Raw genomic sequence first — 26,199 nt, forward strand, 5'->3', positions numbered from 1 at the left:
TGCATGTTCTATTTTATAATATAATTATTTATGAATATATCATAGTCATCTTTATAGCTGTTTAATTAGTGAGACTTAATTAAATTTGCCTCTCTTCCAATGCCTAGTACACAGTAGGCATTTTGCAAAAGTATTATTGAATAAAATTCAGGAAATCAACTCTCAAGGGTTATCATGAGGGAAGCAGACATTTAGCTTACAAACCAGCAACTATATTTGATTGATTGCTCTTTAATTTCCTTATTTTGCAAAGGAGGAAACTAAGGCTAACAGAGGAAGTAACTATATTCAAAGTCACATATTAAGTGGTAGATATAGGCTTTGAAACCAGCTCATTGGATGCCAAATACAGCACACTAGTAACTCCTGTCATCTATTAATATCCTCTCATCTGGAATTTCAGAATGATAAATCTAAATCACTACACTTACATTGCTCAGTGATGAATTCAGCCAACTCTTACTAATCATCTACTTTGTTTAATTTATTGTACAAAGCCCTGAAGAGATAAAGTGATTAACAAAGGTGGGTCCTATTTTTAGTCTTATGAAAAGATGTTCCAAATCTCTGTTGATCAGAGAGATGCAAATTAAGACAGCTCTGAGATACCACTACTCACCTCTCAGATATGCTAAGATGACAGGAAAAAATAATGAGGAATGTTGGAGGGGATGTGGGAGAACTGGGACACTAATACATTGTTGATAGAGTTGTGAATTGATCCAACCATTCTGGAGAGCAATTTGGAACTATGCCAAATTGTTCATACCCTTTGATCCCTCAATGTTTCTACTGGGCTTATATCCCAAAGAAATCATAAAGGAGGGAAAGGGACCCACATGTGCAAAAATGTTTGTGGCAGCCCTTTTTGTAATGGCAAGAAACTGGAAAATGAATGGATGCCCATCAATTGGAGAATGGCTGAATAAGTTATGGTATGTGAATGTTATGGATTATTATTGTTCTGTAAGAAAGGACCAGCGGGATGATTTCAGAGAAGCCTGGAGAGACTTACATGAACTGATACTCAATGAAATGAATAGAACCAAGAAATCATTGTACACAGCAACAGCAAGATTATAAGAAGATCAATTGTGATTGACAGGGCTCTCTTCAACAATTAGATGATTCACATCAGTTCCAATTATCTTGTAATGGAAAGAGCCATCTGCACCCAGAGAGAGGATTGTGGGGACTGAGTATATGGGTTAAATATAGTATTTTCACTCTTTTTGTTGTTGTTTGCTTGCATTTTGTTTTCTTACTCATTCTTTCCCTTTTGATCTGATTTTTCTTGTGCAGAAAGATAATTATATAAATATGTATCGAAGAATTGCACTTGTTTAACATATATTGGATTTTTGCCATCTAGGGAAGGGGTGGGGGAAAGAAGGGGAAAAATTGCAACACAAAGTTTTGCAAGGGCCAGTGTTGAAAAATTATCCTTGCATATGTTTTGAAAATAAAAAGCTTTAAAACAAAACAAAACAAAACAAGGGTGGGTCCTTACTTTCCAAGGAAATATAGTAAGATATCAAACAAACAAACAAAAAGTAATTACTTATGTTGAAGATTAAAACAGGAGGTTTTTCTGGTTCATTTTGTTAGTAAGAAAATTAAATGAGAAGTATTCTATGTAATCATTCTTTTCATTTTAAAAATTTATTCGGTGTATATAGAACTTTCTGTTCGCATCATTGTAGTTATTATGCACATTATCTTCTTTGCTTTGTTTATTTCACTCTATCCATTTTTGTGAATCTTTGCACAATTTTCTCTGTTCATCACACGTATTATTTTTTATAGCACAGCAATATTCTGTTGTATTTGCGGCAACTGTTTAGCTATTTTACAATTGATAGGTGTTTATTTTGTTTACAATTCTTTGTTATCATAAAAATGCATATTTTGGCATATATAAGATATTTCTTTTTATTGATAACTTCCTTGGGGCATAAGCCACATAATGGAGTCTCAGTTTCAAAGGGTATGTGTATTTTAATCAGTTTATTCTCATATAATTCCACATTGCTTTTCTAAATGGTATTTATCATTTCATAGCTCCATTAATAGTATATTAGTGTGTCTATTCTTCCATAATCCTTCCATTATTTAATGCAGCTAGTTTTTTGGATTATTTTTGCCAATTTGAAAGGTGCAAGGTGCTACTACTAGATTCTTATTTGGAGATATTCTTCCATGTGGCTTTCAATACTTTGCATATTTTCTTTTGAGAAATGTTTGTTCGTATCCTTTGGCCACTTGTCTATTGGTGAATAGCTGTTAATCTTAAGCATTTGATTATATATTTTAGAAACCAAACCCTTATCAGAGAAATTTGATGTAAATATTCCACCCTCTCCTTCCAACTTGACCAAATAATTCTCTTTTTATCCTACATGCATTGATTTTATCTGTTCATGGCTTTTCAATTTCATGTAATCGAAGTTATCTTTTTTATCTTTTCTAATTGCCTTTATCTCTTGTTTAGTTAAAAATATATTTCTTACCTAAGATGTAAAAAGTATATGATCTATTAATCTTCTAATTTTTAAAATAGATTAATCATCAATATTGAAGTTTTATATCTATTTGGAATAAATTGTGGAATATGGTATATGGTGATGATTTAAGCCAAATTTCTGCCAGACTATTTTCCAGTTTTCCCATCAGTTTTTTAAAAATAAGGAATATTTCCTTAAGTAATTTTATGTTTTCCACTTTATCACACGAACCCTGAGTTACTGAATTTCATTGTTTCTGATTGTTCTTTGTCTAGTCTGTTCTATTGATTTTTTTCTTTCTTTCTCTCTCTCTCTTTCTCTCCACCCCCTGCCCCCATTCAAATGGCTGGTTTTTGACTACTGTTTTAATTTATTTGGGGGCTGGATAAACTGTTTCCTTTTCATTGCTCTGCTTCATTTCTTCTGCTATTCCTCCCATTCATTTCCTCTGCTATTCTAAATCTTTAGTTTTTCCAATTGAATTTTATTATTTTATCAAGTTCTATAAAGTATCACTTTTGTAATTTGACTTGTATAACATTAAAAGTAAATTAATTTAGTAATAGTAATTTTTAACAGAACATAAACAAAAATCCCAAATATTCCTCTAGTTATTTAAGTTGTTCTCTGTTTCTTTAAGGAGCACTTTGTAATTGAATCTGTAGATGTCTTTTGTGTGTAACAAAAAACCTACCAAGTAGGTTCCCCAGATATTTTATGCATTTTGTAGTTATTTGGAATGGGATTCCCTTTTCTATTTTTTTCTTCTTGTGTTTTGTTAATATTGATTTTTTTGAGAATTGATTTTGTTGCCTACAACTTTTGCTCATTCCTTAAGATTTTCCAAATTTACATATCATCAAAAAATAGGGATTACTTTTTGCCCTCTTTACCTCTCTCCATACCTTTAATTTACTTCATTTGTTTTATTGCTGTTGTTAGCATTTCCACAACTGCATAAAATAAGAAGTAGGAAAAGCATCTTTGCCTCACTCCTTTATTTATTGGAAGAGGTTCTAGTTTGTCCACATTGTATGTATTGATTGCTTTTGGGTTTTAGATAGATGATTTTTATAATATAAAAAAGTGTCTCTGCATTCATACTTTGTAAAATTTTTAATGTAAAATTGTTATACTTTGTCAGAGATTTATTCCTCATCTATTGAGATGATCTAGTGGTTTTGGATTTTTAAAATAGAATTAATTATGTTGTTTGTTTTCTTGATATAAAAATTATTTAATCAGAAAGAATAGTTTCTTAAATAAATTGATGTTATTTGTGACAAGATTTTGTTTAAAAATTTTAGTCAATATTTGTTAGGTTCTTACTAAGTGCTAAGTTGGCACTTAACAATTCTCTAGTTCTGGTCTTTACTAGGAGTTTAACCCCTTTGAACTCCTGGGGAGGAGCTTGCATGCTTAGGAGGAACAAGTTCATTGGTTGAACTAATTTTTCCCAAAAGCCATTGCGTTATCCCACACCCATTCTCTGGAGGATAAAAGAGGGCGGCACTCAAGAGATAGAGAGTCTTGTCTGGACCAGACTTGAGGCGGCTCTCTGGAGGAAAGAAGAGTCTCTACATGAGGTCAAAGTTGGCGGCAACTGTCTGGAGACAAGGGCTCTCTACAAGAAGAAGAATCTGTCTGAGAGATTTGAGTTGATACAGCATATCTCCTCCCAGAGAGCAATGGGAAGTCTCTGCAGACAACAGAACTTTACATCTTGGCGCCTAACGTGGGGCAAGGACTTTTGCTTATCCTGACAAAGACTTATTCTGAGCCCTTCAGAGGAGCCAGCCCAGACCTTCACATTTAAGGATTTATTCTGAGCCCTTCAGAGGAGCTAGACCGGACCATCACAATTTGGCGTCCGAACAGGGACAAGACAAGAACAGACAAGATCCTGATTCCAGTGGAAAAGCCTCTGATCCAGATCTCAGTGGAAAATCCTGTCTGACCCAGAAGTGTGAGTAACAAGGAAACTTTGTTTAACTTTGTTAAAGAGCTAAAGTAGAATTATAGTGAAATGGGGCAAACGCCTTCTGTTCAAGGAAAATGTTTAGAGAGCATCATCAAGGTTATGAAAAGCCAAGGATTGATTATAATTTTGGAGTAGATTACTGAACTTTTAAAAACTGTGCAGGTCATATGTCCTTGTTTTTCTCTGGAAGAAGAATTGGATTTAGATGAATGGGAATTAGTAGGCAAGCAATTAGGTGAACACTACAATTCCAAACCAAACTCAATTTCCAAAGATACACTTCATACCTATAATTTAATCCAAATGGCTTTAAAAATTGTTATTCTAAAGGAAGAGAAGAAGGAGAAAAATGGGGAGGTGTCAACTAAACTAGGTGAAAAGGATGAATCAGATAACAATGAAGTTAAGTACAATTCTGAGCAACAGGAGCATTTCCCATCTCCTCCCTCAATTAACCCTTTAGAGGTGGAGCAAGAAGGAGTAGGGGAAGAGGCAGAAACACAAACAAAATCGCCTGTGAAGCAGCTTAAGCCTATGACAAGATTAGAAAAAGCATTGGTTAAAACTAAGAGAGAAGGACAGGATATAAGAGATTTTATACATGCATATCCTGTGATTGAAGAGATTGACTCTGTAGGTCAAAAAAGGAGAAGATATGCACCTTTAGATTTGAATAAAATTAAAGATTTGAAAAAAGGTTGTACCCTTTATGGGGCTACATCAGCTTATGTTAAAATGTTACTAGATGGTTTGTCTTATGAAGTCCTAACCCCAAATGATTGGAAATCCATAGCAAGGACATGTCTAGAACCTGGACAAAATTTGTTATGGCTTGTGGAGTTTCATGAATTATGTAAAATCCAAGTCAGATGCAATTTGGAAATAGGAATTAACACAAAATTCACTTTTGAGCACTTAGCTGGTGAAGGTTGGTATGGAGAGAATTCAGAACAGATAAATTATACAATTAATATTTTAGCAAATTGCTAAGGCTTCAATAAAAGCTTGGGGTGTCCTCCCTGGACAGAAAGGTCGGGGAGAGGCTTTCACTAAAATACAGCAAGGTCCCAATGAACCTTTTGCAGATTTTGTGGGACGTTTGCAAACTGCTGTCAAAAGAACTATTGGAGAAAATTCAGCTGCAAAAATAATGACTAGACATCTGGCTAAGGAAAATGCCAATGAGATTTGCAAAAGAATTATATGGGGATTAGAGGAGATCATAAGACGTTGTGCTACAGTGGGAACAAATGTTTTTTACTCCCGGACTATGATGAATGTGGAAAGACAGGGTCCCTCCTGGCAAGGGACTTCTAGAGAAACTCGGTGATGTTTCCAATGTGGAAAAATTAGACATCTAAGAGCTCAGTGTAAATATGTGGATAGAGTGAGAAGACAGGGTGAAAGAAGACCTAAAACCCCATGTCCAAAATGCAACAGAGGACTCTATTGGGCATCAGAGTGTAGAATAATTCGGGGAAATGGGATGAGGGGCCCACGTCCAGGGCCCCAGGCAAAAAAGCTTGGGGCATGATGGCAGCTGATGTTACACCCAAAGAGCCTTTAGAAGGTCAGGACTCTGATTTGATCAACCAGCAGAAAAGCAATCACATGGCAAGAAAGGGATTACCTGATAAGTCAGCCAAAAGGCAATCAGATTGCAAAAATGGATTACACTTTGAGAGAATACAGGCCTTTTAAACCAACAGGGCTGTGTCCAGTGCAAACAACTCCAATGTAATTGCCAGATGATGAGAAAAGATTTAGAAAGTGGTAAAAAGAAGATAATTAGATAGGTTAACTGCCTGGGGGAGAGGATTTGCTTGTATTTCAACAGATGAAGAAGGAAACAGCTAGGTGGCAACAAGCATTGGAGAGAGACAGAAAAAGAGAAAGACCTCAAAACAAAGGAGAAAGTCTCAGAAGCATCTGACTCTGAAAGAGCATGGCTAATAAGAAGACTGTTAAAAGAACTTTAAAACCAGCAGGAATCATTGGATTTCCTAACATAAGATGAGACTAATGGACAATGGACTTATGGACATTTATAAATTCTCAATTTATGATTATTTGATCATGTTATTTCTTACTTCTAGTATGTACTATGTTACTATGTTACTATGTTATACTATGTTACTATGTGTTTATGTAATCTATGTAATTATGTGTAATGCCTCCCATATTGATGGATTTATGTTTCAAGGTCATGACCACCCTATGTGCTAAATCAAAAGAAAGGGGAGATGTTAGGTTGTTACCAAGTGCTAATGAGGTAATAAGATATTAGGTTCTTACTAAGTGCTAAGTTGGTACTTAACAATTCTCTGGTTCCGGCCTTTACTAGGAGTTTTACCTCTTTGAACTCCTGGGGAGGAGATTGCATGCTTAGGAGGAGCAAGTTCATTGGTTGAACTAATTTTTCCCAAAAGCCCTTGCGTTATCCCATGCCCATTCTCTGGGAGGATAAAAGAGGACGGCACTCAAGAGATAGAGAGTCTTGTCTGGACCAGACTTGAGGTGGCTCTCTGGAGGAAAGAAGAGTCTCTACACGAGGTCAGAGTTGGTGGCAACTGTCTGGAGACAAGGGCTCTCTACAAGAAGAAGAATCTGTCTGAGAGATTTGAGTTGACACAGCAGATCTCCTCCCAGAGAACAATGGGCAGTCTCTGGAAACAACAGAACTTTACAAATATTCATGAATTATACTGACTTATAGTTTCCCTTTTTTATCCCCCTTTGTTTGATGTATTACAACTACATTTGTTTAATAATTTCAAAATGATCAAAACTTGTTATTTAGGTTTTCATTGTAACATCTCTTGTTGGGTCTATATCTTTTGTTTTTGATCTGAAAGGTCATATTTACTATTTCTAACTCTTTTATATTTGTTTGCAATATTTTTTGTCCTACTACATAGTCAGTTTTGTAAAAGTACTAAGTGGTGCCAAGAAATGTGTATATTCCTTTATAATTAAATTTAGATGCCAGACATAAATCCAATTCACATGCAAGGCAAGAAATCACCCAGGATTTCATTGATCCTCCTCAAAAACAAAGGATGAACAATAACAACACTTGGAAGGAAGTCTGGTCTTTCTGCTCTCATTCTGTTGCTGTACCTATCTTTGGCTGCTATATTCATTTGTCTCTTCTATTACCTGGGGTGCATTCTCTTTAGGTCCAGTTTTCTTTCTAAATATGTTCTAAATTCCTCTTTATTATTAGATGTCCATTTCTTTCTTTCTTTCTTTCTTTCTTTCTTTCTTTTTTTTTTTTTTTTTTTTTTTTTTTTTTTTTAATTTATGGTTATTGTTGTTTGTCCTTCGTTCTCAAAGAGGACCATAACATCAGGGAGATGATGCCATGACACACAAGTAAATTGGATTGAAGTGAGGAAGAGCTGTGCAAGGTCACCAGCCTCTCACTTTGACCTCCAGAGACAGCTGGGTCCAATGACAAGGTAGAGATCAAGACATCTGGAGATGGCCTTGGATGCAGTGGGAAACCTGAGTCTTTTTAAGGTAAGGTCTTCAACAAGTCTGTTTGATTGAGGCCACATCCATTCTATGATTAAGGCTAAGTGTAACTGAGGCAAAGAATCTCCCTTTTCACCTAATTCCCTCCCAAAAAAAAAAATCAAGATAAATTCCAAATGGTTACATGAGTTAGGTAGTAGATATTGTGGGTGAATCATAACTATCAAAGGAAGACATTACCTATTAGATGGATGGACAGACAAAGAATTCATGAACAAAAAAGAAATAGATTGACAAAAGGTAAAGTGGCATAAAATTTTGATGGCATAAAATTTAAAAATATTTGTACAAAAAAACGTCCAATGCAACTAAAATTAGGAAAAGAACTGAATTTGCTGTAGATTTATGGTTAAACTCAGATCTGTAGAGTGGGTCACCTTGGGTAGCATTTTTTTGGGAACATGTTCCATTTCTTCCTTTGTTTTCTGTTGGGTGCAGAGTAGTCTTGTTTTGAATTTCCTTTCTTTATAATTGAAGGATTTTTTCCTATATGTTTGTAGAAATTGTTGTTTCTGAATTAAATTATTAAATTTAATTGCTATATGTCTTGGAGTTTGGAGCCTTGAGTTTTGTTTTGTTTTCTAGACTCAAACAGGCATTTTATTTTCTTTGTTCATAATTTCTGGCAGTTTTCTTGTATTATTTCCTTCATTGAAGTGTTAAGAGTTTTTGTCCAGTCATGATCTTCTGGGAGACCTATGATCTTAGGTTATTTTTATACCTCCTATTTTTGAGATCTTTTGCTTCGTTAACATATATTTTAAAATATTATTTTTTGTTTGTTTCTCCTCTTCTAGATTGCCTTTCACTTTTGTTTATTTGCATTCTTAATCTGTTGTTCTCTCTTGTTTCTTTGGTGAGATTTGCCTGTAAAGATTTTTTTTTTTCTATTTTGCCCATTATCTTTGTTTTATGAGCCATACATCCTGATCTCATAGTTCTGATTTTTCTTTTAAACTATTCAGGAATAGAATGTTATTGTTTTGTTCTCCTTAAATTCCACAGGACCCTCTGTCTCATCAAATGTGTGTGAATCATTTTCCTTTGCTTTGAAGTATTTATTCATACTAGATCTGGATTTTTTTTTCCATGCCATCAGTGTTCCCTTGTTAATTTTCTCGTGTGTGTGTGTGTGTGTGTGTGTGTGTGTGTGTGTGTATTCAAGGTCCTTGAGTTTTCTCTTTCCTGAGACATTTAGTAATTTGTCTTCCCCCGCCATCCCCCTTATTTTCCTCTGTTGCCTACTTTCTGACTCCTTCCTCTCTGATGGTTGTTTTCTTGGAAGCTGAATCTCAAATGTTGCAGCTTCTTTGGCTGGGCAGTTCATGGTGTACCAGCCTAGGTTTCTATCTTGTGACTTTTCTATCTCGAAACGTGGTCTCAGCTAGATCTTAGTGAGTGGTAGCCATGGCATGCTTTGGTGACCTGTCCTCTCCCTCTGTTCCAGTGGTGTAGAACTGGCAATTCAGAGCATTATGGTGCTGGTGGCAGGGTTGGCTACAGTGGTTTGTATCTTTGAGGATCTATAAGGAGAGAAGTACATGGTATGAGGGTGTTGAGCTCTTTCTGAAGGCCAGCCCTGTCCCCTGCCCTCCCTGCTCTATTCTTGGCTCTCCTGCAGAGATCCCTTGCAGCCTACACAACAGCAGCTGTGGCACTGGAGGGCTGCTGCAGGGTTGGCTGGGGAGCCCTAGCAGGCTCTGGCACTGGCTAGCTTCTGCTCCTGGGGCAATGCTGTAGGCCCTGATGTCTATCTCATTCTAAGCAAACATGTGTAAGCTGGTGCCTGAATCTCCACTCTGCTGCAGGGAGGGAGAGTGATCAGGGCCTGGGGATGGCCTTTGTTGTTAGCCCCTTAGCTGCCTGAAGCCTTATTGTGGGAGGGTGGCATGGAACATGGGAGAGCAGAGGAGTAAGCTCAGCACATTAGTTCATAATTTTACTTTTAACTCTTTTTTTACTTTGGATATACTAATTATGGAGATAGCCTAAGTTAAGTTACTTCATGTTTGGCACAGAATTTCTATTCTGGAGAGGTGTAAGAATTCAAGGAGATCACATAAACAATCTAGTCCTTCATCCTGATGATCCTGTGATTCCAGAAGGAGCAAGCATTTAATAAAAGCTTATTTTGACTTGACTATCTGATTCACTTCTCAATGTACACACTTCTCTTTCCACTTGGACCCATTTTGCTTTTTAACATTTTATTTTTGTGCATTTAACAGCTTGAAGAGGATTGGGAAATACTATAATTTTATGGAAAATATGGTGAATTTCAATTATAGCAGGAGTTTGGTATAGGAACACCAACATTGTTTGGATAGTAATTCAGGCAGAAGCAGTATTAAATTTGAGGATAAGTGATAGATTTCAGTTCTTTCCCAGTTCTTTCACCTCTATATTAGCTACACTCTTTTTGCTTCCCTGTATTAATGGTGAGCCAATTCAATTTTATATTATGCTATACATTTGAATCACTTGTCCTCTTATCCTGTTGCTCATTATACCTTGCCAAGTGACAACCTTGAATTACTCCTACCTTCTACTTCTGGTTAGTGGAACTGGAGAAAATCATGAAAGCATTCTGACTGGGTCCACTACAAATATGTTGCATAATCTCTACTGGGTCCTTCTAGCAACAAGGTGATCTTTTTACATATCCTGAATAGATTCAAAATCCCATTCACCATAGTAATTAATCCAAACATTTCATCCTTCCACAAGCCTCTCACAGCACCCTTTCTTCCAATCTCTCAGCTAAGACTTTCTTTCATATTTCATCAAAAATATTGAGGCCATTCCCAAAGAGTTTCTCTTCTTCCACCCTCATTTCCCATCCTTCAGATGCCTTCCTCCTTTCTCTGCTTCATTCCTTTCTCATATGAAGAGGTGTCTTTTTTCTTTATCAAGAAATATGAATTCTCAATCCATTCCACTTTATCCTTTCCAAAGATTTCCAGCTCTTCATCTCTCCCCCAACTAATTTTCAGAACCTCTCTTTGTACTGACTGTCTGTTGCCTACAAACATGTCTCTTCCATCATTTAAAAAACTCATTTAAGTTAACTTCCTGCTAGATATTGTTTTATATTTCATGTACCTTAAATGTCTAACTTTGGGAAAGCTACCTAATTAATGCCTTAATTTCCTCTGGTCTTATTCCTTTTAGACTTTGCTTCCAACTTCATCATTAGATGAAACTGCTTTCTCTAAAATTTCTGATGATCCCTTAATTGCCAAAGCTTATGGCCTTTTAAAGTAATGTCCCTTGTATACATATATTGTATTTAACTTATACTTTAACATATTTAACATATATTGGTCAACTTGCCATCTGGGGGAGGGGGTGGAGGGAAGGAGAGGAAAAGTTGGAACAAAAGGTTTTGCAACTGTCAATGCTGAAAAATTACTCATGCATATATCTTGTAAATAAAAAGTTATAATAAAAAATAAAATAATGTCCTTTTCTCAGTCTTCATCCTTTTTGACCCTCTGTATACTTAGAATTCAGCATTACTGCCTTTCTTGCTGTTACTTGCAGATGATACCCAATCCCACAACTTTGAGCTTTCTCATTAGCTATCTCTTGCCCAGAATTTTCTCCTTCTTAACTTCCATCTACTGGCTTCTCTGGCTTCCTTCCTTTCTGAAAAAGGTCTTTCTGGTTCTTCCCTACACATTGCTTGTGTCTTTCCTTCCATTTATACTCTGCATATCTTATAGGTGTGTATTGTCTCTCTCAGTAAAATGTGAGCTCCTTAAGGACAGGGACCATGTTTTGACCTTCCTTGTATCCCTATTGTTTATTCCAGTGCCTAGATGGCTAGTATTGCGTAAGTTGCTCAATAATTTCTTCTTGACTGATTGACCAAGGAGGGCCCACAATGAAGAGAAAAATGAAAGTATGTTAATATTTTTGTCTGCTTAATTTACTTTTAGATCTATAAAATCTTATCTGAATTTTATATGAAAATGACGGGTTAGGAAGTTCATTCTTAGGGACACTATTAGTAAGAAAAATATTAGTAAAAATTAGGAAGTAATGACTCAGTATTGCCATTGCCAGTGTGCTCAGTATCCCTGTACTTCAGAGGGGAAGGTAAAGAATAGGTCAGTGGGTGGGAGCCAAATGCTAGAGGGATTACATAGCAATAAATGAGAAGAGAAGCTGAAAGAATGATGAGGTAGGGACTAGACTACAGTCAGAGCAGGTAGCCTATCTCTCTTCCAGAATGGCCAGTGGTGATGGCAGTTTTGACCTGGAGTATCTAGTACTTTATGAGAATCTCTGTGGAAGTGGGTAGAAGCACAGTTGGAGACATGTTAGTCTCTTGACTTTAAATCAGTGGTTCTCAAACTTTTTACTGCTCACAATATACTGTGTTGTCTTGATTAATTGAGGTAGACTGCATTCTTAAGTTGGCAATAAGGAAGGATTTCGACCCAATTCCAGATCCATTTGTTGGTGTGTTGTTTCCTTTTCACTTACCTCCCTTATCTTCTTCATTATTTACTTGCAGGGGAGGACATGACTTGGTTAACCCTGGGATAGAGTATATATTTTAACCATCTCAATTCCAGGCAGCAAAATGCTTCCTTCCTTCCTTTGTCTATCTGTCTCTCTCTTCTTTTTTCTTTCTCTTTTGCACTTTTTTAGGATGTTTTTAAGTGCATAAAACAAAATACATAGGGTTATAAAACAATCCAATTATATTAAGTATAGTTATCAAAATATTTATTTTAAAAGTTAATGGATTCCAGGCTTAGAACTCCTGCTTAAAGGAATAGTGTTAAGAGGTTCTGCTGAAGTCTTTTAGAGGTGCCTGGTTACTGTCCACTTCATCTCAAAAGGGTTGAGCTGGGTTGAAATTAGGAGTTTTTTCTGAATATTTCTAAGATACTGCTATGTAGCAGATACTCAGTATATTTGAAGGAATGAATGGTTATCATCCCCAAGTCAGACAATTTTTTTTAAAAAAATGCTTTGGGTAGTAATAGATTTAACAACAACTTTTTGTCTTTAAAAACACACACACATACATGTTCTAAATGTACAAGTTCTAAAAATAATATATATATGATATGTGTGTGTGTGTGTGTGTGTGTGTGTGTAAATACAAGTTCTAAAAGAAAATTTTGAATTCTTGGAACAATTTTAATTAATTCTAAATTTCTTCAGGATTGTAAAGCAAGTCAGGATTTTTAAAAAATAGTTGAAGTCTAAATTAATCCTTTTAGGATTATTATCTGTTGTATCTTTTCATAAATTACATAATTTTTTTCAAGCTATACATTCCCATTTTAAAGGTAAGGAAAGTGAGATAGGGTCCCTCTCATTTGCCTTAGATTGCCTTTTAAGTCAGGAACTAAGCATTAAAACTGAAGTTTTTTGACATCTGACTTTAAAATCTGTTCTGAGTTTGGAGTGAAGATGCTTTTTTATGTCAGATCTTTGCTGCTTCCTTTACCTGTTGGAGATGTGGTGGGATGTCGTCCTGGTGGATGGGGCCTTTCTCCTCCACTCTAGCCAGGTGGTAGAGCTGAGGCTTTGATTTCTCTCTGGTTTTGTGTGTGGAATTTATGAGTAGCTTGATGTATTTGACATCTGTGTGACAGCTTCTTGTATATGAGAAAAGCAGTATGCTGCAAGGCCCAGCTGTGTGTATTTATCTGTACATCAAGCTGAGGAGCAGCAGTTAGCCAGATCTGACAATCAAATGTGAGCTCCTTCTACCTACACTCAAGAGTGCATTTTAATATGGTGTGTTTGCCAAGGGGTTGGCATTTGACATAGACAAGAAAATTGTCAGGTTTTTTTCCCCCTTCTGTTTGCTAGCCTGTGTTTCAGATGTTTCCCCAAATAAATGCTTCATTGTTGAACAAAAGTGTGCTTTAAGAAAAAAAAAAAAAAACAACCTTCATATTCTCCTTGTCTTTACTAAGAATTCTATGTTAAAAATTAATTTTTTCTTTAAGCAATCATATAGAATGCTAATTAAATGGCCAGTTGACTTAATCAAAATTTGCTTTCCTCTTGATTTCAACAAGATTTCCATGCCCCTAAAGAAAATGAGAAATGGAAAGAACAGAGTCCATTCCTAGATTATAAATTTTAGCACTCATTTTGACAGTTTAGTTAGTCAGTGAATTGCAGTTAGTTAATGCTGATATACAGTAATAGTCTCAGTTATATAGACTTGAGTGTTGCTGACCCTATTTCTATTCTTGTGCATTGTTTAATTATCCTTATGATATTGACATTTTCCAGATAAAGTAGACCATTTAATATTTTGACTTCTATGTAGTAGAACTACACTGTCACCTGCACTTTCAACTTATCCTTACAAAGGAGCACTCTGAGTTGCAATAATATGTACTTCTCTGATGAGCTGATTGTGAGTTAGCTGATAAGCTTTCAGGAGAATTTATTTAACTGAAGCATGAATTATGAACTGATAATTAACCTCTACTGGCACTTGTTAACCTTTGTGAAAAGTTCACTGTTATTTAAACTCGTTTTGGGGGATGGCGTGTCGATTCTCTTTTGACCCTTTCCTAGGTATGCTACCATATATACATATTTAACCTCATTGAAGGAGACCCATAAATATGTGTTAAGGCAGTGTTTATTGGGTGGGAAATATTTTAAGGAATGTAAACCTCTCGCCATTTGTTGTATCCAAGTGTTCAGGTGGATTATAAGGACTGGAAACTAATCATAGATTTCTAAGGACAGGTTGGTTTTAAATAGTTTAAAAGGAAAAAAAAATGATGATTATATGAGTTCATTAGTAACAGTTTGCATAATGCCTAAAATGTAGATCTCAGTACATTCATTCATGTCTATATGTATGCAGATATCATTGAAGCAAATAACAGCTGATTTTCAAAGCAGGAAAAAAAAAACCAACATCCCATCAAATCAAAGATTTCTGGACTGTGCTGCAGTTTGTACTTTTATTATCTAAGCTAATTGTTTATTTAACCAAGATATGTATCAGCTCATAGTCACTGAAGCCTGTTTGCCACTTGAATAAAATGTTTTCCTGTGGCATAAGGCCTTAATTAGCCACAATTAGAATAGGCCTATACATAAACTCCCCATAATTTACTAATTGTTCCTTCTTGATGGAGTGGGCTGTTTTATAGTTCTTTTAATTTCTTGTGTGTATTCTTGCTGATGTTCTTGACATTTTGATTTAGGTAATAAGGGCAATAGACTCCTGGCAAGAGTGCTGCTCACAAGGGACTTGTTTATGCATTTTTCAAATGGCAGTGATTTTGAGAAAGGAGGGGTTGCCTTCCTATGCTCAGATATTCTTAAAATAAATGTTTTATTGCCATTTTACTTTGCTTTATAACTAAAGACTTCCTGACATGCCTCTCTGCTCTGGCGGTGACTGGAGGTGGCATTAGATAAGTGCACATCAATGGAATGCAAGTTCTAGCAGCTCTTGCTGTGTTGCAAAGATATCACAACTGGGTCCTGTGATTAACTAGATGTTTGCCATTCAGAGATCAGCCTAGAAAAACCTAATGTTTGCTCATCAACAAAATGTTATCCAAGATCATGAAATTTTTTGCCTAATATTTAGCACTGTGTGTATAAGACTATTCACTGAAGCAAAGGAGGGTTGTGAATGTCATTAATGTAAAGAATTCTCACACTGATGAAATAATAGATCACTTTGAAGTATTTGATATATTGGGGTATTTTCTTGTCTAAGAAAGTCATTTATTTTTCTTTATGTTTTTTTCCTCCTGAATAATGTGTGTGTTTGTGTGTATTTTTATTTTTTATAAATAGAAGCAGAAGCTTCTTAAAGAACTTGGAAACAGATGGCTTCCTTATCTAACCCCCAAAGATGCTGAATTCCACCAGCTGGTAATGTATCTTAAATTATATTTTGTATGATTATAGTTATGTGTGTAGGGCAAACTTTTTTTTATTGTCTTTGTTGACCTAATGTCTTGCATAGAAATAGAAGCTTAGTCAATACTTATTCAATTGAATGGAAGGTGGTAATAACAAAAACCTAGAGTCATATAATGTCAGAGATTTAAGAAGAGGTCACAAGGAAACTGATTTCTAGAATGGTTGAGTGACTTCTCTAGAAAAGTTAAATGAGAGTTGATATGGTAAACCTGGGATTAGAACCTAGAAATCCAGACTTCTAATCTATTGGGCTTTTTCTCTCTAGCTTGTTCCATTCTGATCATAGTTGGACCTTAAATGTAGATAAAGGATACAGGTGATAGTGGGGGGAAGAAGAAGATTTTTTTTAATTATAGCTTTTTATTGACAGGACATATGCGTGGGTAATTTTTACAACATTATCCCTTGCACTCATTTCTGTTCCAACTTTTCCGTTTCCTCCCTCCACCCTCTCCCCTCGATGGCAGGCAGTCTTATAAGTGTTAAACATGTTAAAGTATATCTTAGAGACAATATATGTGTACAGATCCATACAGTTCTCTTGTTGCACAAGAAAATTGGATTCAGAAGGTAAAAATAACCCGGGAAGAAAAACAAAAATCCAAGTAGTCCACATTCATTTCCCAGGGTTCTTTCTCTGGGTGTAGCTAATTCTGTCCAACATTGATCAATTAGAACTGAATTAGATCTTCTCTTTGTTGAAGATACCCACTTCCATCAGATTACATCCTCATACAATATTGTTTTTGAAGTGTACAATGATTTCCTGGTTCTGCTCATTTCACTCAGCATCAGTTAATATAAATCCAGGCCTCTCTGTATTCATCCTGCTGGTCATTTCTTACAGAGCAATAATATTCCATAACATTCACATACCACAATGTATTCAGCCACTCTCCAATTGATGGGCATCCGTTCATTTTCCAGTTTCTGGCCACTACATAAAGGGCTGCCACAAACATTTTGGAACATACAGATCCCTTTCGAAGAAGGGGATTCTTGAGTAAAACTTTTTTTCCCCATTTTTTCTTCTATTGTCCTTGAATCCTCCTTTCAAGAGGTAGTTGAGGGTACAATGAAACAAATCCTGGATTTGGGGTTACAGAATCTTCATTCAAGTCTTGCTTATATTACATGGTAACTGCATAATCCTAAGCAAACCGATATAAATGAGAAATTTTAGATGATATAATAACTTCCAAGGCCCTTTTGTAGTTTTAAATCTTTTATCCTATGATCTTTCTCTCATTTTCTTTTCCCCCTTTTAATTCCCTTATTCTTCCAAAATATGATTATTACTATCATAAACTATCATAAGCATAACAAAAAGTAAAATAAAATCATTTTGCTGAATGAAAACTATGCATGTTAGGTATGAGTACAGAGTTACAGAGATAATGCTTGAACATCCTTTCATCTGTTTAGAAAGCAACAAAGAACATTTCTTAAAACTTTGGAGTAGTAATTTATGTTTGTAGAAATTTTTATTTTCTTGGTACTTATTAGACTTTCTAGAAACTTTGTAGCTGGGTTATTATCTATCTTTAGAATGAAAGCTGCCTAATGGGGACCAAGATTTGCCTGTTTCTGAGCCTGTCATCTTAATTATATATTTAGGTAGATCCATAATTTATCAGGATTGGTAATAAATTGCATTTGCAATGCAAACGGTGAAGTGACTACCAACTTCAGTGGTTCTATTACAATTCTTCCAAACCATTCATTCTTTAATTTATTTATTATTCATTTTACAAGCATTTTTTTTAAATCTCTATACACGGCATTTTGATAGCATTGAAGGCACAAGACAAATATTAAACAGTCTTACCCTCAAGAAAGTTATATTTAATCGAAGGAGAATCTTGCAGGGGTCTTGCTTTGAGAGATCCTTGTCTAAGAATTTATATAAATTCTCCATAGATGATCTACCTATCCACTGGATGATAATTTAATAATTGTCATCATACTAACAATAACACCATGAAATTAGTTAGTACCCTACACTATCCTAGTAAAGAAAATACTAAACATATATGCCCTTTCTGGTCCCATCATTTATTTTTTATTATAGCTTTTTATTTACAAGATATATATATGGGTAACTTTTCAGCATTGAAAATTGCCAAACCTTTTGTTCCAATTTTTCCCCTCCTTCCCCCCACTCCCTCCCCCAGATGGCAGGTAGACCAATACATGTTAAATATGTTAAAGTATATGTTAAATACATGGTCCTATTATTGTTATAGTGTGTAAGAGATGTTGAGAATGTTAAGGAACTTTTGAATAAGATGAAACATTTTTTTTTGTTTGTTTTAAAGGAATAGGAAATGACTTGTGTTTTCATTAATATGGGAGACCTCTGGGTTTGGAGTCAGCTATGGACTCAGAAAGATTTGCTTTCAAATTTGACTTTAGACACTAGCTATGTCTTCCTGGACAATTCACTTAACCTCTATCTCAGTTTTCTTATCTATCAAATGGGAATTATAATAGCACCTACTTCCCAGAGTTGTTGTGAGGATTAAATGAGATAATGATACATAGTATATGCTTAATAAATGCTTAGGGCAGCTAGGTGACCATTCCTCTTTGTGGGTTCAGATTTGGCCTCAGAGGCTTACTTCCTATATGATCCTGGGCTTAGTTTCTTCAACTGTAAAATGGCCTGGAGAAGGAAATGGTGCACCAGTCCTATGCCAAGAACATTCCTAATGGGGTCAGAAAGAATCAGACATGACTGAAGAACAACTGAAAAGCAAAATCAGTATTTGTTAAAAAGAAACTTAGATGCCGCAAATCATCTATAACTTAGAGGGTTAGACATTTAGTGTTAGGATTGTTACAAGGTGCTAAGTCACTGGAATGGATATAATTATCTAATTTAGCATGGTACTTGAGATTCACACCTTTATAAGAGCATACTTTTAAGGAGCTCTCACAAGCCCAGGGAGTACCCACAAGCCCACTCTCAAAGGCAAAGTCTGATCCCCACACTCTAGGAGATTCAGAGTCAGGAGCCATTCGAGATTCCATCGTGCTGCTGGCTGGAGACATTGGGGAAGATGAGAGATTGGAAACTTTTGGACAAGAGTTCTCAGGAATCAAAGAGAGAGAGAGAGGCCTCTAAGAAAGCTAGCCGAACCCCAAGTGAAGGAGACAAAACTTGAAGGAGAAAATATAGGATCTGGAGATAAGATTTGGAAAGAGACAGTAAAGGATTTTAACTCCTGGTTGCATTTTGGAATGATTGAACTGAACTGAAAGGAAGGCTGCCTCCAGAAGCTCCCCAAGAAAACCTGCTCCAAGAGAATGATTACAATCTAGACCAAGAAACAGAACATTACAAGTTAATAGTTTGGGGCCTTAAGAAAGCCTATGATTAGTAAGTATCAGAGACAAGACTTGAACCCAGATTTTCTTAATTACAGGATTGCCCTTTTATCCATTAGATCAGCCGGTTTTCAAATTATGCCCCCGGGGCCAGATACAGCAGGCTGAAGACATTTATGCTGCCCCCTCCCCCCCACCCCCTGTTATGGCAAATGGGCTGAGGGGCAGAGACAGAATGTGAGCTTTTGTTTTTACTATAGTCTGACCCCCCAACTGTCTGAGGGACAGTGAACTGGCCCCCTATTTAAGAAGTTTGAGGACCACTGCATTAGATCATATTACCTCTCAAGACTAAACATATTATGCACTCAAGAACTATAAATTAGCTGGCCATGTCTGATTAAAAAATTTAGCCTTTAGTTTGGTCAGGAAGGCATAAACCATTAAATGTTATACAGTGATTTGGAATGGTTGTTGGCAGAATTTCAGAAAAATTTAGTAGAATGTTTTGTAAATCCCATTAAAGTTCTCCTAAGAAACATACAATCATGTAATATTATTGGCTGCCAATAGACATAATCTATTTCTTAAGATCTATAGAAAATTCCATGAAAAGAATGTAGCTTATAAAATAGCAAGAAGTGTTTTTTAGGTTCCATTGGCCATTGTACCCAATGCTTGCCAATGATTCAGTGCTAGAGTATATCAATCAGTCTCTCTAGAAAAAAAGCTTTTTTTTTTTTTTTTTTAATTGGATTTTAAGAGGTTGCTAAATTTGGATAGAAAGTAAATTATATCCTTATAATTTCATTAATCTCTATAGCTAAAGTTTAGTCAGTTATGAATTAAAAAAAAACAACAATAGAAAGCAAGACAACATTATTCTTGCATTGTTCTATAAAACATAGGTTTTATAGACTGGCAAAAGGGTTCATGATACAAAATAAAAGTTAAGAATTTATGCTTTTACATAAATACTTACATTTCTTTATAGTAAATGTTGATTTTTGAAGAATTCTGCCTGTAGGAAAGTTTAAATGGACAAAATAATAAATGCTTAAAGCAGACTCATTGCAGAGGGACCCCCGGTTTAATCATTCAGAGTAGAATGAAATAAAATATAAAAAATCTTGGACTGATTTCAGATATGGAGGAAAAGGGAATAAATAGCATATAATGTACCCCTGTTGCTGGTGAGGCACAGTCACCTTTTGAAAGATGCTCTGATTTCAGGGGAATGCTTTCTTAGACTGGCTCCAGTTGAATTTTGCTGGCAATGTTTTGCATTTTACACTTTATGGCAATTTGCACCATATTAGTCATAACATTTTCGACACCATTTTAGCTGTAAAATGGTTGCAGTTTGGCAGCCTTCCCAAAACTAATGTTCTAAACGCTTTTTCTGGCTCAGACTGTACAGCTACATGAAGCTGAGAAGTCTCCCAAAAGAAACGAACTTCTGAAATCATTGTTTTAACCTACCCACAATGTGATGTGATTTGCTTTGCTTTAAGATCATATAAAGGACTTACAAAAAAGTGAAGGTATCTGGCACGAGGCTTGAATATATAAGGAAAATACTTCAGATTGGATAAGGAAAAAAGGAAAAAAAGCCATTCTAGAGATTGTGTTTTTATTCCTAAGGTAAAAGAAGCAAAAGGAGTCACATGTCTGAAGTACTTGGTTTCTTTTCCTGGATCCAAGGGAAGATAGTAGAGATCCTGACTGGTCTCTTATTTTTCCTTCTTCCTTTTTATGGGCAGCTATTTCAGATCTGCAGCAAGTTTTACAAAGGTGATCAAAAATTCAGATATCAGTTGCTACAATAAAATGTATATGCATATTTTATTCCATGATGAGTACAGACAAAATCAACATTGCCTCAGTCAAACTAAGACTTCTTTTTTTATTATAACTTTTTATTGGCAGAACATATGCCTGGGTAATTTTTTACAACATTATCCCTTGCACTCACTTCTGTTCCAACTTTTCCCTTCCCTCCCTCCACCCCCTCCCCTAGGATGGCAAGCAGTCCTAGATACAATATATGTGTGCAGAACCGTACAGTTCTCTTGTTGTATAAGAAGAATTGGATTCAGAAGGTAAAAATAACCTGGGAAGAAAAACAAAAATGCAAGTAGTCCACATTCATTTCCCAATGTTCTTTCCCTGGGTGTAGCTGATTCTGTTCACCATTGATCAATTGGAACTGAATTAGATCTTCTCTTTGTCGAAGATATCCACTTCCATCAGAATACATCCTCATACAGTATTGTTATTGAAGTATATAATGATCTCCTGGTTCTGCTCGTTTCACTCAACATCAGTTCATTTAAGTCTCTCCAAGCCTCTCTGTATTCACCCTGCTGGTCATTTCTTACAGAACAATAATATTCCATAATATTCATATACCACAATATACCCAGCCATTCTCCAATTGATGGACATCCGTTCATTTTCCAGCTTCTAGCCACTACATAAAGGGCTGCCACAAACATTTTGGCACATACAGGTCCCTTTCTCTTCTTTAGTATTTCTTTGTGATATAAGCCCAGTAGTAGCGCTGCTGGATCAAAGGGTATGCACAGTTTGATAACTTTTGGGGCATAATTCCAGATTGCTCTCCAGAATGGCTGGATCCACCAAGAATGCATCAGTCTCTCAGTTTTCCCACATCCCCTCCAACATTCATCATTATTTGTTCCTGTCATCTTAGCCAATCTGACAGGTGTGTAGTGGTTTCTCAGAGTTGGCTTAATTTGCATTTCTTTGATCAATAGTGATTTGGAACACTCTTTCATATGAGTAGAAATAGTTTCAATTTCATCATCTGAAAATTGTCTGTTCATATTCTTTGATCATTTATCAACTGGAGAATGTGCTTGATTTCTTATAAATTAGAGTCAATTCTCCATATATTTTGGAACAAGGCCTTTATCAGAACCTTTAACTGTAAATGTTTCCCCAGTTTATTGCTTCCCTTCTAATCTTCAAACTAAGACTTTTTAAACATTATAGTTTAAAGGGATCAAGTGCATCCAGGGGCATCTCCAGTCATCCTGATATATGTCTGGCCATGGGACCCAGATAGCCCCAGAAGAAAAAGTGAGGGTGGTTATTGTAGCGTGCTGCCGATCGCTCTCTGGAGGGAGATCTGAGGTGTCAACTCAAATCTCTCGGACAGATTCTTCTTCCTGTAGAGAGCCAACTTCCCTTCCTGCAGAGAGCTGCATCAGGCCTGATGTAGCGCAGATACTTCTCCTATTTCTGGAGTGGTGTCCTCTTTTATCCTCCCAGAGAATGGGCGTGGGATAATGCAAGGGCTTCTGGGAAGAACCATTTCAACCAATGAGCTTGCTCCTTCCAAGGACACAAGCTCTTCCTTAGGAATTCACAAGTCAAACTACCAGGAAAAGCCGGAACTAGAGAATTGTTAAGTACCGACTTAGCACTTAGTAAGAACCTAATATCTCATTATCTCATTAAGCACTTAGTAAGAACCTAACAGGTTACCTAGCATTTAGCCCTGCCTCAACTTAAATCCAATTCACTTGTATATGTCATGACTTCACCTCCCTGATGTCATGGTCTCCTCTTTGAGAATGAAGGACAAATAATAACAGGTTTAGGAAGATGGAATGGCAATTGGTAAAAAAAAAAAAAAAAAAAAAAGTACTTCTTGTTGGTTTGTGTTTTCTTTGGTTGGTTCTTCAAAAAGGTTTTTGGATTTCTCCCAAAGTTGCATTGAGCTTAGGATCTGATATTAATCCTGAAACAGTTAATGACATCTCTGATCTCTGACTAGTTATTGCCCGAATTTTCATTTTTGTAGCTAGTAGCTAAAGTGGCTTCTTTTGACCAAGATCTAAGAAATTGGGTTTGAAATTTCTATTTATTTATGTCATTAAAAAGCATTTTTACTTTGCTTTTAGGAAAATAAATAGGTTTACTCCTGATATGGTTTTGTATAGCAGCTTTACACATTATATAAGGTGCACTTAAAAGTGATTTGATATTAGGATAGCTTAATATCATGGTCTTTTAGGATATACTATAAGATATTTAATATGTATGGGAATGCCTGCCATCTAGGGGAGGGGGTGGAGGGAAGGAGGGGAAAAACTCGGAACAGAAGGGAGTACAAGGGATAATGTAAAAAAAAAAAAAAATTACCTATGCATATGTACTGTCAAAGAAAATGTTATAATTATAAAAATTAATAAAAAACAAAATAAAACAAAAAAAAATATCATGGTCTTTTGTGGGGTTTTGAAATAATAAAAGAGAAATCTTGATAGGTATTCTGTTTACATTTTTAATTTATTTTTCCAGTGGATTGACTAGTTTATAACATGGTGGATTGATGACCTTTAGTATTTAACCCTCCAAATACAAATTTCAAGATATAAAAACAGAAATCAATCAGTAGTTGTCTTTTAAAAAATAACAGATTTTAAAATTTTCTTTTGCTTTTGAATCATCTAGATTTCTCCCTGTATACTATCTTCCTTTTCCTTCTCACAAAGAAAAGGAATGCTATTTTTTTATAGCAAAGAATTTTTCTTTTGAAGAAGATAAAGAAAAAAATCAGGAAAAGTAACCAACATTTCCATTATATTCATATTGTACACTACATAAAAACAAGTTTAATATAAGGACACTGGAAAGATTGGTTAAAAACAGGTTATATAAAAAGTTGTAAATGCTAAACTACAGACTTTATACTTAATTGTGTAGGCAAAAGAAAGTTTACTTTCTATTCTATTTTTAGAGTATACTGAATAGAAAGAATGATGTGGTTAGACATTTGCTCTAGGAAAACTACATTGAGCAATTGGAAGATAAAAAGTATTGGAAGCGAAAGAGCTTTTGGGCAGGAATACCCTGTAGTTGCTGTAGGAGATGGGGAAGGCCTGAATTAAGGTAGGTGGAAACAGAGGGACATATAGAAGAGATATTGTGAAGTTGGGTGTTTTGAAGACAATGGGCTGTATAGGTAGAATGAAAGAATGAAGGATTAAGGATCATGCTGTGGTTGTAATCTAGATGACAGATAGTATGGGTGGTGTCCTTAACAGTAAAAGTGAAGTTTAGAAGATAGATTGGGATGATTGATGAGTGGGAAGGAAAATGAATTTTATTTTGCAGATGTATTTGAGATGCTGTTGGGAAATCTTGTTTTGAGATAATCAGTATGCTGTATGACTAATACTCAGGAAAGAACATATAATTGTATATCTGGCCATTATCTGTGTAGAGATAATAAATTGAATCAGCAGGAGCTGATAAAATCACCACATGAGATAGTACTGAGACTAAAGAAAAAAAGACCCCGGAAAGAGCCTTGGGTTAATGAGTTTGACATAGATGAAGATTCAACAAAAGAAACTCAAAAATGGCTAGACAGTAGGAGGAGTACCAAGAAATAACAGAATTATGAAAACCTGGAAAGGAAAGAGTATTCAGGAGGAGATAATCAACGTCTGGTACTACAGAGAGATCAAGAAGTATAAGGATGAAGAAAAGATAATCAGATTTGGCAGTAAGATCTTTGGTAACTTGGGTCAGGATAGTTTTATGAAGGCACATTAATAGAAGATAAAGAGACCTTTTTGAGAAATAGTAGATCACTTTGGCTAGAGTGTACAGAGTATGAGGAGAGTAATACAATGATAATGATAAAGTAGATTGGAGCCAACTGATAATGGCTTTGGGTTATAATCGGAAGCATTCTTATTTTTTCTTGGATATAACACGGAACTATTACAGATTTTTGAACAAAAAAGTGACATAGATAGGCCTAGACCTCAGTAAGATAATATTGGCAGCTTTACAGAGAATGAATTGAATAGTTGAAAGAGTTAGGAGTTTAAGGACACCAATTAGCAAACCCCTTCTTTGTGTCTTGTCAGCCATTAGCCTAGCACTGCTACCTTGCACACAAGTACCTCATAAATATTCATTGAATGAAAAAGCTGATTGAAGTTTGTGGTATTTACCTGTTTTAAATGGAATTGTTTTCTAAAGATCCGATTTAAAAGCAGTATGCTGGCAGCCCTCCCACACACTTGTAACATTTCTGTATTAGGTGATTAATGGACAAGATATGTATTCATCAGCCTAGCATCTTTTATGTATGGATATCTCAATTATTTGCAAGGTACATGAGGGCATCAAGGAGGTAGAGACAGAACAAAGCAGGCCTAAGATCAGCAGTGAGTACTCCTATCAGGTCAAGGCCTATTGCAGGCAAAGACAACTCCTGGTTTATGATTGTATGAAGAAGAGACGGAGGGGACCACAGTGAGTTTGCATTGGGCCTCAGGAGATGTAGGCAAATGCCTGGGATAAGATAGAGGATAGGTCACAGATTTAACCTTGGATCCAACTTCCTATCCCAGAACTGGGTTGTTGAATGTGGTAGATTAGCAATCCAGCAACCTGTCAGTCCCTACATGATGCTATATCTATCCTGATGTAGTATAAGCTCTTGGATAGAATTTTTAAGTTGTCATAGCTTTCCAACAGCTAATAAATGGGAATCAAAAGAATATACAAATTACTCAGATATGTGTGGTGCATTAGGGCATATAAGACATAAGCAAATATAGAATAGTAGAAATTTTAATAATTTCTATTATTGATAACAATGCAATAAATTCATACATATATAAATATATATTATTTTATTTTATAAAATAATTTTTTAAAATTGAAAAAAATAAATAAAAATACATATAAAATATAAATTATATGTATAATCTATATATTTATATATACATAAGATATATGTATATATAAATTATACATATAATCTTGCTGTTGCCATGTACAGTGATTTCCTGGTTCTGCTTACTTCACTTAGCATCAGTTCATGTAAGTTTTTCCAGGCCTCTCTGAAATCATCCT

At 35.5% G+C, this 26,199-nt stretch overlaps 1 protein-coding gene across 16 annotated transcripts in view; it reads left to right on the forward strand.

Annotated features, from left to right (window-relative positions):
• The window catches only part of FTO (FTO alpha-ketoglutarate dependent dioxygenase), a 458,508-nt gene that overhangs the window by 127,773 nt on the left and 304,536 nt on the right, over window positions 1–26,199 (forward strand). For 14 of the 16 annotated variants that reach the window (XR_012486832.1, XR_012486834.1, XR_012486833.1 and 11 more), the window contains exon 2: window positions 15,832–15,909. Coding sequence is in view for 10 of the 16 variants with exons in the window: in XM_074293425.1 (XP_074149526.1) it covers window positions 15,832–15,909 (78 nt within the window). In the remaining 6 variants the exon portion in view is untranslated. Of the gene's footprint in view, window positions 1–7,821; window positions 8,008–15,831; window positions 15,910–26,199 lie in introns of all 16 variants that reach the window. The other 2 variants (XR_012486835.1, XM_074293417.1) reach the window with 1 other exon arrangement.

This window comes from Sminthopsis crassicaudata, chromosome 2 (genome assembly GCF_048593235.1).
Source record: "Sminthopsis crassicaudata isolate SCR6 chromosome 2, ASM4859323v1, whole genome shotgun sequence".
Taxonomy (NCBI): domain Eukaryota; kingdom Metazoa; phylum Chordata; class Mammalia; order Dasyuromorphia; family Dasyuridae; genus Sminthopsis; species Sminthopsis crassicaudata.